General features: G+C 46.3%; 1 protein-coding gene across 5 annotated transcripts in view; it reads left to right on the top strand.

Moving 5' to 3' along the window:
• The window catches only part of Tsc22d1 (TSC22 domain family member 1), a 99,728-nt gene extending 82,198 nt beyond the window's left edge, over window positions 1-17,530 (top strand). For 3 of the 5 annotated variants that reach the window (XM_075949975.1, XM_075949978.1, XM_075949977.1), the window contains exons 3-4: window positions 15,064-15,112; window positions 16,225-17,530. In XM_075949975.1, coding sequence (XP_075806090.1) covers window positions 15,064-15,112; window positions 16,225-16,482 — 307 coding nt within the window. In that variant the 3' untranslated portion in view covers window positions 16,483-17,530. Of the gene's footprint in view, window positions 1-14,039; window positions 14,112-14,321; window positions 14,663-15,063; window positions 15,113-16,224 lie in introns of those variants that run through there. The other 2 variants (XM_075949980.1, XM_075949979.1) reach the window with 2 other exon arrangements.
• The last annotated feature ends 580 nt before the right edge of the window (window positions 17,531-18,110 follow it).

Below are 18,110 nucleotides of genomic sequence, written 5' to 3' on the forward strand. Positions count from 1 at the left end.
GCGTGTTGCCTTGGTGCAGCTGCTTGCAGTCTTCTTTGCTACTGAAATCCACACCAGGTATGAAACAGGCATTATGCCCATGCTCTCCAGATTCATTTTTAAAAGCCTCATCTATATTTCTAGAAAATTCTGCAGATGATTTTATGATACTTAGCCCAGTGTTCTTCTGACACGTCTCATGAAGGTGTTGGCTCTTCTAGGTAGCTATTTTCTCTTCCCTCCCTGTGTTCCCTTCTAGTTTGGGAGATGTTTTTCTAACACTTCATCCATTTTGTGGTTGTTTGCAACATCAGCTTTTCAAAGTTCAGCTCTTCCCATTCGGGTCTCATCCTTGTTTAACTTGTGCCGTCTTCTGAGACTTCCGAAGCCTCTTCCGTTTCCCACGCTGCATTTGTTTCCCCCAGGATCCCCATCACTACTGACCATGGCTTACGCTGGAGGGGTGTGGGCAGCTGCAGGCATTGCTCGTGTTGAGAGTGGGCAGCTGTGTTCTGCGGAGACGCCACTCACTGGTGCCTTGCACTACCTGGACTCTGGGTTGTGAACATGGGGCTCACTGATGCCTGTCAGCCGCTTTCTCACGTTCCTTGCATAGGCCTTGATACGATAAATGGCCTTTTCCCTCCTTCTTTGAAAAACGGATGAAGTTGAAGTCTTTACCGTACTTTTGTCTTTATGTAGGTAAAGCTGCATTCCTTTTTTCTCTGGCAGTGTGCAAGTCAGTCTACCAAACTTGGTCAGAAGTAGTTAACACTCTCTAGCCATGTGAATTCCTGATAAGAATCACATGGGTTCATGAAATCATCTAAATCAGGCTTTAAAAAGAGCTACCCCATGCGTGTAGATGGAGGCAGATAGTTCTGTGATTGGGGAACATTACTTATTACTTACTGTGGCAGGAAAGTGTTTTTCTGAGAATTTTGCGAGAATTCTCCCAAAATGATTCTTGAAAAAGCTAGCTTAGACAATGAGGTCTATAATACCCGTTGCTAATAAATGAGCATGTCAGCCGTACATCCCTCTACTTAGAAGAGCCAGTCCTCAGAATATCCAGATCAAAGAGCAAGACAGACCATTTGTACCACACATTGGTTACTGTGCATTCCCATGATGCTTTGTGCTGGCTTGGCTTTGTCCTGGGGTCCGTGCCCTAAGCTCCCCGTGCTCTCTGACCTTGCACACTTCAGCTCCGCCCCTTGTCTTCTCAGTACTTAACGCTAGGTCGTGCACCACCTTGGGTCCTGTTTATGGGACTTGCTTTTCAACCCCCCTGCAAAGTGAGTTCCCTCAGCACAGAGCTCTGCCCACCTGATTCCTGCTGGATGATAATCAGCTGTCTTTAAGGGAGGTGTGTAGACCTAGTCAGCTGAGAAGTCTCTGCCCCTGAGGGAGTGCCTCTATGTGGCAGATAATCTGATCATTACCATAAGCTCTGTCTTTGGGGATCTCCTCCCCTTGGCCCTAGAGCCAGGCTGCGCCACAGTCTGTAATTCTCTTAACTTTTCTGATACCGTGGGCTGTGTTGATCCTTCAGACTCCTGCAGCAGCGCATAGCTTCTTAGTGTCTGTCGGTGCGCAGCTCTCCTGGAGGCCTATGTCAAGATGTTTGGGACAGAGAAGGGAGGACCGGTCTGCCTCCTGCCTCTTGACGTGACCTCCTTAGCAGTGACATCCTTCTTGGAAGCCCTTAGTGATCTGGCAAGGCTAGGCTGAGCCCTATGAGGTCCTTCCTGTCCCTTCCCAGTCAGGGTGCCCCTCAGCTGGTGGTTTTCTACTTCACTCTTCTGTAGGGGGGGGGAGTGTTGTGTCTTCACCCCCTGGAGAGAAATACATCTCCTGGCTTGATTTCTTCTGATTACTGCTGCTAATTGTGCCTGTTGAATGACCCTTTCACAATGGTAGCAGGCTTATTTATAAGCCTGTCAAACCATTTCCATCACTTCCAATACCTTTCGGGTATTTTAATTGTCAGTCATTGTTGAGAAAAAGCAGCAGCTGGGTTCTTTGCATTGTGAAGCGGTCCTCCCTCTCGCCCACTCTTCCCCACAGAGGAAAAGATTGATCTGGATCCCCACCCGCAGTTGGGCCTTGTTTGCCTCCTGCTTTCCCTCCCTCTTAGCAGGTAGTGCCGCTAACATGCAGGCGTCGGAAGAACAGAGGCGGAATGTTCTCTGCAGCGTTGATTGCCGCTGCTCCAGTCTACATCTGTCCATGGACTGATCAGTCCTTAGTGAGCGCGCCCACAGGACCCCTTTGGTAGAGGGCACTTAGGCCACTGTTACCGTGAATGTGACTTGTCTCTTTGCCCTCCACTGCCAGGTCATCTCTGTCATTTTGGTTTCCTCACTCAAGATACTGCTGCTATCTGAGTTTTCTGTCCTGCCCAGTTCCCACAATTAAGTCCCAAAGAAATCACGCAGTGGTCTACATTAGTTATAAACTAATTGGCCTAGTAGCTCAGACTTCTTATTAACTCTTATAACTTATATTAGCCTATTATTCTTGTCTGTGTTAGCCACGTGGCTCGGTAACTTATTCAGTGGGGCAGTCACATCTTTCTTTTGTGTCTGAGCCAGGACTGCGGACCAAGCTTTCCTCTTCCCAGAATACTCCTGTTCTCATTGACCCGACTCTACTTCCTGTCTGGTTGTCCCACCTATACTTCCTGCCTGGCTACTGGCCAATCAGCCTTTTATTAACATACAATGGCCAGAATACAGACCATTGTCCCACACCAGACTGCTCTCCTAGACAAGGATCTTAAAAAATGGCATAAGCCCCGCCACCTTTTGTCTTGTCCACTAGACTGGCAGAAAGCTCAGGTGTCTGCCAAATGATTGCCCTCGTGACATGTGACCCTTCAGCTCCACTCTCATGGACATTTTTGCCACCTCACAACTTCAAACGTTTTTCTTAGGCCCACCCTCTCCTAAGTTCCCAACACTGGCTGCCATGTCCAACCAATCACCATCTTTTCCAGAACCAGTTTCTCTCTCCAGCTAACGCATCTGATTGGCTAACACATCTGATTGGTTAATGACATCACCTCACCCATTCCCACAACCTGGAGAGCTGAGGGTCATCCTGCCTGCTTTACTTGGCACCAGCTGTCCCCTCCCTCGTGGTATCCCTCTTTGATTCCTGCCTCTTCTCCTGGAGTCTGCACCATTGGTGACCTTACTAAGGCGCACATCCCATTGCATTCCAGGCTGCCAGGAACTCCATCCCGCATCTCCTGCCAGGCCCGGGCCTGTTTCACCCCTCCCCCGCTTTGATGGCTTCTCTCTGCACCTCCTGCCACAACCTCCATCCTCCTGCAGCCACTTAGTTCCTGAATGGCAGTGACACTTGGCATGGCTGCTTCATGATCCAATCCACACACGTTCTCCCCCTGGTACCGTGTAAATGCCTGGTTTTCAGTTCCTCTCAACCATCATGCTGGATGTGTTTCCTGTTATGTGACATAGGCATGCCCTCCCACCCCTGCCCCCGAGTCGCCAAGAGCAGGGCCTCTGACACATTCATCTTTATAACTTAGTTCCTAGCCTGTCCGTCTTATTAACTAAGAATGGATGGGTGAAAGAATGCCCAAAGAGAACTTGTGAAAGTTCTAGTTTGTATCCTTCTAGCCAAAACATACTCTATTGGTCCTTTAGAAACATAGCAAATATTTTAACTTAGTGTGTGTATAGTGTGTGGGCTAGGGTCACACACGCACAGCGCATGTATGGAAGTGAGGACGACTTTATGGAGTCGCTCTCTCCTTTCACCCGCATGCAGGGCATGCAGGTTGGGGGGTGTTGAATTCACTGTCAGGCTGACTTTGTCTGGTAGCAAATGCCTTTCCTGCTGAGTCACCACCCTGGCAGTACTGGCAGCCAGCGAGCTGAAGTGTTAAATGATCTCCAACTCTCTTTCATCGGCCAAGGCCCACTCAGTTCCTTCTTCCCTTTGTCCTGTTGTCCCCTCTCCCTCACTGAGTGGTCACTAGTGGAGACTGTAACGAGGTCCGAATCGCACAGAGACAATGTGTAAGGAGATTGGGACCCATGGGAGTACTGGGACACCACAGACTTACCGCAGGGACACACTGCCAGCCATTCTCTTAGCCTGGCCACATGCCTTAGAGACATAGCCTCCCTTCAACACTTACAAAGTATCATTCCCTCTGTCCACTCGACTCCCTCAGGCCTTTCTCACAGCTCCAGAGGGCTCTGGGAAGAGCTTGTGGGGCTTGTGACATCACCGTTTGAACATCTTTCTTGGACACGTCTGTACTGCCGTGTGCCAGCCTGCAGCCGTGGTGAGCCTTGCTCTGCCAGGACTTTGTCCCAAGGCCTGAAGAGACTGCAGAGCTTGCTACCTCTGGGACTGTAAGTGTCTGATCAGCCTGTCCTGCCTGCTGCAGAAGGCTGGGAGGGTCGCTCTCCACCCTAGACTAGACACCCTGCACCTGCCTGTAGGCTTGAGTGCCACATCTGGGCAGTGGTGTGGGTTTCTGGTCTCATAGGTGCTTTCCTCACCTGTAAAAAGGGTGGGTTTAGATGTCGACTAAGCTTCTACTGAATTGGACAGTGGTTCTTTGCCTCTGACCTCTTTCCCATCCTAGCGTTCTTACCCTCTCACCCACTGCTTTAGATCTCTGTACTTGATTCAGGAATTTCTGGTCTGTACTTCTAACACTTAATCCACTGAGAAGCCGTTTCTGTGCTCATCCTCCAATTGCGTAAATCCTACACCCAGCATGTCTTTAGCCTTGATTTCTAAACCTACAGAATAAGGCTATCAAAACAAAAACAATCTATAAAGAGTGTTCCTCTCTAAAATTCTGACTAGTTCATAGCGTTCTAGAGGAAACTCCCAGGTGAAGCTGCACAACTAGTGTCCAGAGAGGCCATCGTCCCGACGTGTGTCCTTCGTCAAAGCAGAAGCGTTCACGGAACCCAGGAAGGTGGCACGGTGTTGCCTTCCCCGGTGCCCTGACTAGCCTGAGTCCCCGCTACAGCAGGATTAGATAAACCCTCTAGTTTATCTTTGTAGCTAAAACTGTTTAGTTGAGCTTTATCTTGGAAGGTCAGCAAGGGACTTACTGATTCTGTATCGAGGGAGAATGGACTGATCTGGTCCCCCACTTCACCTCTCTGCTGCTTCCACTCTTGCCCTCAGGAATTTATCATGAAATATTAGATTTTTTTTTAAGGTATAAAAGGAGCTCTGACCACCATTTCCACGACTGCATAAAAGTAAAAATAAATACTGTTCATTTTTGATAGGCGATGTGCGTGAAATTCTTGAAATAGAAGCATAATCAGGACGACTTTTCACTTCAGATGTTTGTTACGGAATGTCATTTAGCTGCTAAATCTGGGGTGCCGTTTTCGTCTCTGGCTCCTGATTTTCATAATCTACCACCATTTAGCAGAAGTGGTATTTATGAAGAAATTTGGCTTTGGAATGATTATTCTTACAAACATGAAAAAGACGGTTAACCATTTGTGTCGTACTGCCTAGAGGCTTTGAGGGAGCTCCCCCTGCATGGGTCCTTTGGATGGAGCCTTACCACCTTCCCTTCCTCGGCCAGCTGCCTGCTGTCCCTACTGTCCCACCTTCCCTAGGGTGTCATATAAATGGGACCGTGTGTTTTGCAGCCTTTTGCGTTCGGCATCTTCCACTTACTGTGTTATATTGGACATTCATTTATGCAGTTAGTAGTAGCTTGGTTCTCTTTACTGCTGAGTGGTAGACCCCTGTTAGCTGGGACATGGTTATCTGTTCTCCAGTGACATTTATGGTGCTTACTGTAAAGCCACATACAGATTTGAATTCATAATTTGAGCTGGGATTACTGATCTTGATGGAAAGTGTGTGTCTGTTGAGAGGCAGTTGTGCCATTATACATTCCCACTGCCAATAGATGAGTGGCCTATTGCACCACCTAACTGTTGGTGCCGGCATTTTCAGGCCAAAGGCAGTAAAGTTTTATTTTAACAGTGCTAATACGTATATTATATAATGGCATCTCATGGCTTTGGTTTGCATTTTTTTAATGACTGGTGGTGCTTAGTGTTTTTCCATTTGTTTATTTTTTAAATATCTTTCTCTTGAATATTTTTCTTTATTTTGTGTTGGTATTTTGGCTGCATGTGTGTTTATGTGAAGATGTCAGATCTCAGAACTTGTTTACTTTTTAAAAACTCTATCTCTTTGGTGTTCTTTCCTTGACTGTTGAGTTCTGAGTTCCTGATTCATTACCTTGAAGCTGCTCGCATTATTCTTGTCGCACTGACTTTGGAGAAGAAACTGCATCTCAGCAGGGCCCAGCTGCCAGCTTTTTCTCCTTTGTGATGATTTTAGGGTCTTATCTAAGAAGCATTTGCTAACCCAGGAGTGAACAGTTTCTCCTAGGATTTTTAGATGAGGATTTTACATTTACACTATCTGTGATATATTTGATTATGTTTCATGTGTGAGGAATAGTTTGAGGTGCTTTGCTTTGTTTTCCTTTTTCCGCTCTTAAATTTTGACTTTATCCAATTAGCCCAGGACCATAGGAACATTTTTTTGAAAAGCTACTGTTTCTTCATTGAATTCTTATGTTCATGTGGAAAATCAACTTGCTGTTATTTTCTGACTTTTCCCTTCATAACCATAATATATTGCTGGAACTGTCTCCTGACATTGTTTCCAAGCAGAAGGCCAGCTGGAAACTGGTCCCTCTCTGTGTGGCGGAATTGCTCTCTGTGGCAGTTTAAGATTTTCTCTTTGCAGCTGGACTTAGGCACTGGCTCTGTCCTATCACAGGGTTCCTTGCCTCGGGGTTTGTGTGGATTCGTTGGGTCAGTGTTGTGATGCAGTTTGGGGGAAGCTGCCGTTACTTCTAATGTAGTTGTCCTTCTTGACCTGTTTTCTAGGGAGCCATTACTGCGGTTGTCCCCACACACTGCTCTGTCGTGGCCAGTGCTCCCCCTCCCGCCTTTCTTTTTGTCCTTACAGTCTTTCCTCTGACTCACTTTGAATAGTGCCTGCTGTTCACACGGCATCGTGTCTGCCATCAGATCTGCGCTGTCGTCCCATCTAGCGCATCTTCTCAAACGCCGTTGTCTTCCATAGTGTTTCTGCTCCTGTCTTTAATTCCTCCGCCTACCCTTTGAACACATAGCATAGCTAAGTCTCGAATATAATATCCTTGCCTACGGGTTCCATCGCCTTTGTCACCTGTGGTCATTTAGGTGATGTTTCTTGCATTGCGAGTCCTGTCTTCCTGTTTGTGTATCTGCTATTTTTTATCGGGTGCTGATGTTGGAGAGTAGTTTTTCCAGAGGAACAAAGCCCAGCTCGATCTGGGACTAACGGCCACCTTACACACACAGACAGACCACAGAAACACACAGAGACAGACACGTATGCATGCGCGCGCGCGCACACACACACACACACACACACACACACACACACACCTTCCCCCAGAATTCGACAGTGTCCTCTGGGCATTCACTACCCTAGACTTGGATTTTTTCCGCTCAGGCTTTCATAGCCCTCACCACTCAAATCTTGTAAGATTTCTTGCTCTTGTTCTGCTCTTCGGCCATGGCTCTCTCCAGTCTGAGGTAGATCTCATAGATGCCTGCAGGTAGTCAGATACCTGTGTTTGCATTCTTCCCTTTTACTTTTAAAAGATTCTCTTAATCCAAGCAGTTCATACATATAACTGAAGAATGATAAACTGAGTGTCAAAACACTTAGCATCCCCCCCACTCCATATCTGTTTCTCTGGTGCAGCTATTTTTAAATGTTTAGGTTTTTTTCCCTTCTACTTTGCCTCCATATTTCTGTGATTTTTTTTTTGTTTTGAGCATTATTTGATCAAATTGAGATAAATATAGATGCAGCTTAGCTCTTTAAAGCTGTTCACACACTACATGTATTTCTACCACCTCAGTAAATGTAATGGTAAAACAGTAAGTTTTAATCTCTAAAATGATGGTCATCCAGATGGGAGGTGTTTAGAACTAACTTTGCATTTGTAGATTCTCTGGGAGCTGCACACACCTACCTAGCAACATCTGCTCACCCTGCGAACCTGACTCTTCTCACCCTCTTTCTGCTGGAGCCTCCGTCTACCGCCAGCCCACCCAGGCACCAAGCAGCTGCTGTGTGGGCCGGCCAAGCAGCCTTTCCTGAGGTCACAATCTTCTGGCCTGTCAATTCCCTGTCCCAGGCTCTGACCTCTATGGCTCTGGCTGTGGCAGCCCCTGCCCACCGTTTTTCTCGATTTCGGTCTCCGTCTTATTGTATAAAGAAGTATCTAGAAAATGTTTTTCTAGCTTTTTACTAGAGAGATAATATGGCCCAGTGAAAACTCCAAACAATGAAGCCGTTTCTCTCAGAACTGTAAAGACCTTGGCCCATGGTCTTCTGGCAGCTGTAAGCACTACTTTTCCTGATAACCACTTTCTGTTTGCAACCTGCCCTTTCTGTGAGCGTTGGGACTTGCTGCTCCATCCCTAGCTGTCTTGTGTTTTGTGATGGACTTTGATTTGTTTGGTTTTGGTTTTTTTACCATTTTGGGAATTTAGTTGTTTGTCTGGAGACTTGTGCTGTTCAGGTTCTCCGGCCATTCCCTTCTCAGCATCCTCAGGACGCATCCTGTTTGCATGTTGGCCCTGCAGATCCGTTCTCTACATCTCTGGTTCTCATTCTTTCCTCCTTTGGTTCGATTTTTCAGCCCTATCTTCTAACCCAAAAGAGCAGGTTGAATTTTGCAGCTTTATCGTCTTCTGATGACATTATGTCTTGTTCTGACAGTGAGCAGGGAAGGTAGAATTAGCAGCTTTTCTGTCTTTTGGTGACACGATGTCTTGTTCTGGCAGTGAGTGCAGGAAGTCACTAAAGCATTACTCATTGTTTCTGTCCCTTTTTAATGTATTTCTATTTATTTGAAATAATACTGCTTTAAATTGACAGGCAAAATTGCGCGCAGTGGTATTTAACATTGTTTTCATACATTCCTAGAAATAATGTAAGCTAGTTTAATGTGGTTCACTTACAAATGCATTGCTTCACACGCTCTCGGTTTTGTGACAAGAACACTCAGCATCCACTCTTGTTTAAAGGGTACGGTATATCCGCGGTAACTGAAGCTACTATGCTAGTCAACAGGTTTCTTGGCTTATTCTTTCTGAGAGTATGTATCTTTTGACCAGCATCCCTTCATTCACCTCTTCATCCACCACTGTTGCCTTGGTAACCACTGTTCTGCCCTCTTCAGTGAGATCAACGTCTTTAGACAAGAGGCCAGGTGGTTGTCTTTGACTGCCTGAACTCTTTAAGATAATCTCTGTGTTCAATTCTGTATTCCATCCATGTTATAGCCATGATAGGATTTTATTTTAGTGGACAAGTAGTATTTTTGCCCCTGTTCCCCTCTCCGCCCTGTCTGTGTGTGTGGTTATCTCATCTTTGGCTATGAAGTCTGTGGTTTTGTTAGGCTTGTCATTCTACTTCCAGTTTCTAGGAACCTGGGAAAGTGAGGTGCTCAGGGGTTCCTAGACAAAAGCAGTTTCGTCAGGTTACAGGGTGCATGCATACCTTGCCTGCTTTCTTGGCAGTCCCCATAGCGTCCTAAGGAGCCTAGATGGTGAACCTTTGCTTCAGTCAGTGTTGGTTAAAGTGTGATCACCGTAGACCCTCAGAGTCTGCCTGTGCTCCTCTTCACCATTCCCCATGTTTGATACCAACAGCCAGAGGTCACTGGTCTGGAGTCTGTGAAAAGGCTCATGCAGACTGCAGTAGCAAGCTTAATGTTCGTGCCTTTTTCTATACTTAGAGGTGATCTCTGAGGCTGCCTCGTGTGGCCCACGCCTTTGGGAGTCTCTCCTGCAGAGCTGTTGCATTTCCCCTGGACAATCTCAGCGGGCCTCTGGTGGTCAAGAGATGGGCTAGACTCACAGATACTTGTCTGGTAGATGGAAGAACTTTATTTTATTGAGCTATACATTTTTCTCTGCTTCTCTCCCCTCTTCTATTCTCTCCCATGGTCCCCATGCTCCAAATATACTCAGGAAATCTTGTCTTTTTCTACATCCCATGTAGTTTAGATCTATGTATGTCTCTCCTAGGGTCCTCATTATTGTCTAGGTTCTCTGGGATTCTGAATTGTAGGCTGGTTTTGCTTTGATTTATGTCTAAAAGCCACTTATGAGTGAGTGCATGTGCTATTTGTCTTTTTGGGTCTGGGTTACTTAATATGATTTATTTTTTTTTTGAAATATTTATTTATTTATTTATTATTTATACAATATTCTGTCTGTGTATATGCCTGCAGGCCAGAAGAGGGCACCAGACCTCATTACAGATGGTTATGAGCCACCATGTGGTTGCTGGGAATTGAACTCAGGACCTTTGGAAGAGCAGGCAATGCTCTTAACCTCTGTGCCATCTCTCCAGCCCCCCTTAATATGATTTCTAGCTCCATCCATTTGCCTGCAAATTTCAAGATGTCATTATTTTCTGCTGTGTAGTACTACATTGTGTAAATGTGCCACATTTTCCTTATCCATTCTTCAGTTATGAACATAGTTGAGTACATGTACTTGTGATATGATTGAGCATCCTTTGGATATATACCCAAAAGTGGTGTTGCTGGGTCTTGAGGAAGGTTGTTTCCTAATTTTCTGAGAAATCACCATAGTGATATCCAAAGTGGCTGTACCAGCTTGCGCTCCCACCAGCAATGCAGAAGTGTCCCCTTTACCCTACATCCTCTCCAGCAAAAGTTGTCATCAGTGTTTTTGATCTTGGACATTCTTGCAGGTGTAAGATGGAATCTCAGAGTTGTTTTGATTTGCATTTCTCTGATGGCTAAGAATGTTGAGCCTTAAGTGTCTTTCAGCCATTTTAGATTCCTCTGTTGAGAGTTCTCTGTTTAGTCTGTACTCCATTTTTTACTGGACCAATTTCTTAAGTTCTTTGTATATTTTATAGATCAGACCTCTGATGTGGGGTTGGTGAAGATCGGTTCCCATTCTGTAGTCTGTCGTTTTTGTCTTGTTGACCCTGTCCTTTGTTTTACAGAAGCTTCCTCGGTTTCAGGAGGTCCCATTTATTGTTTCTCTCAGTGTCTGTGCTACTGGGGTTATATTTAGGAAGTAGTCCATGTGTTCAAGTGTATTTCCCACTTTCTCTTCTATGAGGTTCAGTATGATTGGCTTTACGTTGAGGTCTTTGACCCATTTGGACTTGAGTCTTGTGCATGGTGATAGATATGGATCTATTTTTTTAATTAATTTATTTATTAAAGATTTCTGCCTCCCGGCCACTGCCTCCCATTTCCCCCCCCTCCCCCCATCAAGTCCCCCTCCCTCATCAGCCCGAAGAGCAATCAGGGTTCCCTGACGTGTGGGAAGTTCAAGGACCACCCACTTCCATCCAGGTCTAGTAAGGTGAGCATCCAAACTACCTAGGCTCCCCCAAAGCCAGTACGTGCAGTAGGATCAAAAACCCATTGCCATTGTTCTTGAGTTCTCAGTAGTCCTCATTGTCTGCTATGTTCAGCAAGTCCGGTTTTATATGGATCTATTTTCATTCTTCATGTTAAGATGGAAAAATTTTTAGGGGAAATTCTCAGACATTCCACTCCAATGTTTTAGCTCATGAAGATTTCCTCTTATTTCCTTTGCCTTCGTTTTCAAGTTAGATATTCCTCTCATAGATATCCAGTGTCAAGGGAATGCTTGTAGGAGGGACATCTGTAGGAGAAAGATAAAGGGACATCTGTAGGAGAAAGATAAAGATCTGATTTCTTCATATTCCTTGATTCATTCGTTTCTCCAGAAGCACACACACACACACACACACACACACACACACACACACACACGTTTCTTTTTTTTTTTAGATTTATTTATTTATTATGTATACAATATTCTCAGTACTCTGCAAGCCAGAAGAGGGCACAGATCTCATTACAGATGGTTGTGAGCCACCATGTGGTTGCCGGGAATTGAACTCAGGACCTTCGGAAGAGCAGGCGGTGCTCTTAACCACTGAGCCATCTCTCCAGCCCCCCTCCCACACGTTTCTTGTCAGTTATTTAAAATGGAAAGTGCTGGAGGAACATAACACCCCTTGGGGATGTGAATTAGAGAGGCTGACTGTTCATATCTGCTTTTTTGGCTAATACAGCAGGTAGTTATTCAGCTAAAACGATAGAAAACAGATCCTACTTAGCTCTTTTATTTCTGTTCACGAACAACATGAATAAATAAAATGGTGTGATCCTTTTCAATTCCAGCTGGGGATTTGTACTTCATTTCTTTATATGGCCTTAGAGGGTTTGGTGTCTGTTTTTAGCTCCTTTACATTTAAGGTGTTTTTCTATAATACCCTTTCCTCTGGAGTTGGTGTTCTGTTAAAATATTTAAAAGTATACAGATTGAGTTATAGTTTTAATTCTTCAAATTTTTCAAGGACAGAAACTACAAAGAACTAATAACAATCCCGCTTGGCATTCATGGGTTACTGTGATTAATCAGCTTCACTTAAATAGTTCCTTTTACTGAAAACCGGTGCCTTCCAAGAATGTACATTATAAACTACAGATGGCCTTTGCTTCTGAATAAAAAAGTTAGCATAATATGAAACATAATAAAAGGAATATTCTCTTGTGGCCACACCCGTTTTTAACACAGAAGAGACCGTTTGCTTGTGCCGTATTCAATATATTTGATATTTAAGTGCCTTATGGTTTCTGAAACCAAATACCCCCCTGCCAGCCTTGGGTGTCCAGCCTTGGGTGTCCAGCCTTGGGTGTCCAGCCTTGGGTGTCCAGCCTTGGGTGTCCAGCCTTGGGTGTCCAGCCTTGGGTGTCCAGCCTTGGGTGTCCAGCCTTGGACCAACTTTAGCAGTTGTCTAAGTCTCTGGAAGTTTCAGGAAAGGATGCTCCTTGAGGGAAAAGGGATTCGTGCTGCATGTGAGTGTAGTGTATTTACGTTTCACTATCAAACTTTATAGGACTTGTGATGGATACAACACTTGCCTATGATTTAGAGAGGTTCCAAGCTGTCGGTAGTAGTTCTTGTTTTTATAGTTTTCTGCCATTAGAGGGCAGTATTGTAGAGGTTAAAATTTTCTCAAACATACTGCAAACGGTATATAAATAACATGTAATAATCAAACTTATTTCTTACAGTATATTATAGTCTTCATGGACGTGTCTTCACAGATATTTAAATTATTGGAGATGTTTTTGCCCCTGGTTAAGCTAATTCACACCCTTATCTAACGACCATGATTTGGTGGCGTTAACCAGCTCGCTTTGACTCTGGAAAGTCGTGGTGAGCCTGCAGCGTCTCTTTTGACTGCTGGACTATTTTTAACCACCATCGGATTTTCTCTAAATTTCTACTGGTTCTAGACACACTGGGAATGAGCAAAGGCTACATATAAGGAATTGTATGCTTTTTGGAAAACGTCCTTGACAATCTTTCAATCCCTCTGTTGTAAGAAAACTAAGGATTAAGTCTTGGCGGAATTGCCATCTCACTTCGAAAACCCTTTGCCTTAGGGACTAGCTGAAAATAGATCTGTTCGGGATTGGACCTGTAGATTGACTTTTCTAGCTATAAATGGAAGAAAGCGTAATTACTGGTGCAGTTAGGGTGATGCAATTTTAAGGCTTGCTACTCTGGAGACATTTGGGGAAGGTTCCCTGTATTTCATCTTGTGGATACCTTTGACTTTATTTGCCTCGCAAAGAAAAATGCAATATTGTTTTCTACACGTAACTGATAAAAATTTATGTGAAACTATCTCCCACTAAAAAGGCAAATGTAATATTCTTTTTAATTCATTAGCATTAAGAATTCCTAGCATTAAGAAAGAATTCCTACAACAGGGTTATTATCTTTGTACATAACACAGCCTCTAAAATCTCCCGTTACTGCTTCTTGTAAGAACCCAATAATTGAAACCGAGACGCTGGCGTTCCCGAGCCTTAGTGGGGACTGAGCATGCCCAGTAGCTCGGCCGGGTCTGCTCGCAAATAGCAAGCTTGCAGGGTTCAGCGCCGCGGGAACCGGCTGCTCTGGAGACGGGGTCTGACTCCTTTAGACGTAAGCTTGCAGCATGCGGGCACGGGGTGCTTTCGGGGACCCTGACGCGGCCCTCAGAGGCTGAGCCCACCCCACCCAACCCCCCCTTTCCGCCCCCTCCGCGCCGCCCGCCACGGGCACCGGGAGGGACCGCAGCCCGGGAGCGCGCTGGGCGGGCCTATGGCGCGACCAATCGGCGCGGAGCCTCGCCGCCTATATGTGGCGCTGGGGCCGGGCGGCCTCCTCTAGAGGAGTGGAGCCGGCTGTCGGGTCGCTGCGAGCCGCCAGCCACCGTGCACGCCGCCGCTTCCCTCTTGCCTGAGCTGCCCTGCCATTCTCACGCCCCGGGCTGCAGACAGCAAGGAGGCTTTCTCTAGTTTCAACCAGGCTGCCGGTGCTCCCTCCCTCTCTTTTTTTTTCCACGAGGGTGTTTTTGGCTGCAATTGCATGAAATCCCAATGGTGTAGACCAGTGGCGATGGATCTAGGAGTTTACCAACTGAGACATTTTTCAATTTCTTTCTTGTCGTCTTTGCTGGGAACTGAAAACGCTTCTGTGAGACTTGACAATAGGTAAATGTCATATGGGATAGTTGGTTTAAATTGACTCGGAGTAAATTGACTTGCCGGGAATGCAGGTACAGGATAGTCGTGCGAATTCCTTTGTCCATGCCGAGGGTTACTGTGACATAGATGGTGCTTTTTGAACTGGTCAGAAGATCCTTATTTTCAGACCTGGCTCGAGAACAGGCTTTCTCTCATTATGTAATTTAGCCCTTTGTGGCTCCCTAAAATAGGGAAATGCCTGGATATTCGATAGTGGCTGGTATTTTCTGGAGTATGATGCATTTTTGTAGCATTAGAGAATACTCATATGATACTAGTAAACTCGTTTGAGTTCGGAGATCTATCCTTATCCTGGATTGTTAAAAGATCAATCCCATTTACCGATTTTTTTTTATCCTCTCTTCCAGCTCTGGTACAAGTGTGGTAGCTATCGACAACAAAATCGAGCAAGCTATGGTATGTATTGGTTAAAAATTGCTTGTACTCAGTGTGGGCACAGCACAAAACCCGAGATGTCTTGGAAGGACCAGTGCATCCCTTAGCTAAATCCAGATGGTGCTGGTTGCTGTCGAACAGAATACAGTCAGGAATGCCAGTGCTAGCTCCAGCCAATGTGGAGACCAGCCACGTATCCCCCGGAGGGAGAAGGGCCCTGAGGTTTCTGAGCAGGGTCCCTGCCCTGGACCCATTTCTTTTAACGCCGGGCTAAGGAGGCAGCAGTTCAGCTTCCTTTGGTCGCCCTGGGAACACCTTCAGCGATGTGGCTTTACTGGGCACCCTGAGATTTTACAGGGGAGCTGGGGGGGGGGGGAGTCGCCGCCGAGGGGATCAGGGGATGGGGTCCCTAAAGCATACCAGAATCTCCCCTGCAGTGGGCGAATGGGAGAAAAGTTTTGTTTTCTTGGCCTGCTCCTGGATTTCTCCTATTTTTTATTTCCGCCTTTGGTCGTTCTTTGTTATTGGAGCAGCGCCTGTGGCTCTTCTCACGGGATTCTCTGCCCACTGTTGCTAGGCAAACTCTGAACCTTTAATTCAGAGCTATAAATAACTCGGGCTCTCATTGGCTACGACGTCTGCCCAGGTTTCTGTGATGTCAGCTTAATCGCTGGGGGGGGGGTTGGAGGGGGGGAGTAGAGGTGGAGGGAAGAAAATGCGGCAGCGTGCTCTGTAGGAACTGGCTGCAGCCGGTGCCGAGGGAGGGAGAGAGGGAGGGAGGAGGCCCTCCCTATGCTGGGAGGGCCTGGGGGCGGGGAAGCGGCCGCTGGGCCTCAGGCCTGGATGCAAACGCAGGGCTGGAATGGAGCCCCGGTGCCTTTTGCCATCTTGTATTGGAAACTGGACTGTAGGCATCTTTGGCTAATGTCTGCAAAAAAAAAAGTCTAGAGACTTTTGGAACGCTTGATCGCTTATACATTAAACTTAAGTTTTGTGCGGCTGTGATTATGCGCAGATTTCCACAAGTGTGCTTTATTGCTCTCTGGTGCTAGGGAGAGCTAAGAAAGGCCTTCAGAAAGCCAAAGGCCAGGACACAGTGAGCTGAACCTTTTCTTCTTCCCCCTTCCGTTTAGGATCTGGTGAAAAGCCATCTGATGTATGCAGTTCGGGAGGAAGTGGAGGTTCTGAAGGAGCAGATCAAAGAACTAATAGAGAAGAACTCCCAGCTGGAGCAGGAGAACAATCTGCTGAAGACCCTGGCCAGTCCGGAGCAGCTCGCCCAGTTTCAGGCCCAGCTGCAGACTGGCTCCCCTCCGGCCACCACGCAGCCACAGGGGACCACACAGCCCCCTGCGCAGCCAGCGTCCCAGGGCTCAGGATCAACCGCATAGCCCGCTATGCCCCTACAGAACTGGCTGCTGCTGTCTGAACTGAACAGACCGAAGAGATGTGCTAGTGAGAACCCACCTCCAGCCACCCATTTCATCGCTCTCTACGGAAGAGACGTGAGACTCACACATGCCGTTCTCGCTTTCTCCCCAGTATTAAGCACTCATATGCTTTTGGCTTGAAGAAATGTGCTAGTTGAGTGAATTAAAGGTTAATCAGAGAATGAGCATGGATGTACCCTGTGCAACTTGGCAGATGTCTGAGGGATGGTTTAATTGATGCTGAGGAGCTGTGTGCCTTTTCAACCCTTCCCAGCCGCCCACCCTGCTTCCAAGAGCTCTCGGGCTTGCCTGCATGACGCTCGGAAGGTGGGCTGCTCCTGGATTTTGTTCTCTCCGTCCCCTCGAGGAACTCGAAAGAGAGGACAGAAACAAGACTGCAATGGGTGGGGAGGGGTTCGGTCATTTTACAAACCGACAACTGTCACCAAAGTTTCTAAGACAATAGTACTGTCCCTCTTTTCTGAAACATCGAAGACACAAAACTATTAGAAAAACGGTGACAGGTAGCTGGGACCTAGGCTATCTCATTATGAAGGTTGTTTTTGCTTACTGTATATTTGTGTATGTAGTGTAACGAATTTGTACAATAGAGAGCCGTAACTGCTGTTTAGGTTGTACAGATTGGAATTTAGATGTTACATTGGGTGTCTGGAAGGTGTGGATTATCCTTTGTAGAGAGAGAGGGAGACCTCCATTAAAAACTGACAAAAACCACACCTGACGAAACGTTAAGAATTTGGCACAGTTAGTCACTTGGTGTAGTCCGAAATCTAGCTGCTGAATCTCACGAAGTGAATCCCTGCTCGCCGACGTCTTGGGCGAGCTGGTTGACTACTTGGAGAAATGGATTTCCCAGTAGGGGTTTGCGCATATCACCTGTATAGTAGTTGGATGCGTAGGTTACCGGGCATGTTCTCTCCAGTTACCACTGTATTTAACTGTTGTACTTGTCACCTTTCAATAAAGCATATAAAATGTTGATAAACAAGGGTTTCATGTGACAGTGTCAATATGATTGCACCAGGGTTCCAGCAGTTCAGTGAAATGTGAAAGGGAGCGGAAGGGTTGGCCAAAGTAGGCTAGGCACACCAGTGGTTGGCTGTAGAAGTGACGGGAATTGCAGGCTTACTGGCACTGTGTTGTTTGGCTAAGCCAGAGCCAGCGAAGGAGGGGCCCTGTTCTCGTGTGTCCTGGATAAGCCACTTCATCCCCGTGGACGACTAGGATAGTATCTTCAGATCCCCCGTTTAAAATTCTAAGCCTTTGTGTAGAACTTAATCACATGTAGGACCAAAGGTAGGAGTGGGAACTCTTACTGTGAAGCAGGCCATCTTTCCTACAGGGGTGGGATAAATGTACTGGGCTCAAGGCAGGTAGGGCCTGGTACTTCAATCCCTCTTGGATGATGTGTAAAGTAGCTCAGAATAAACACGGAGCCGAAAGCGGGAGTAAGCAGGGTCCTGGAGACAACAGGGTAGGCTTGGCTTCGTAGTCTTGCTCCAGGAACTCAGCAAACAGCTCCTTGACCCGACAGGACTTGGGACATGCACACTCTCTGAGGCTCATCC

Source organism: Microtus pennsylvanicus, chromosome 15, assembly GCF_037038515.1.
Source record: "Microtus pennsylvanicus isolate mMicPen1 chromosome 15, mMicPen1.hap1, whole genome shotgun sequence".
Lineage (NCBI taxonomy): Eukaryota > Metazoa > Chordata > Mammalia > Rodentia > Cricetidae > Microtus > Microtus pennsylvanicus.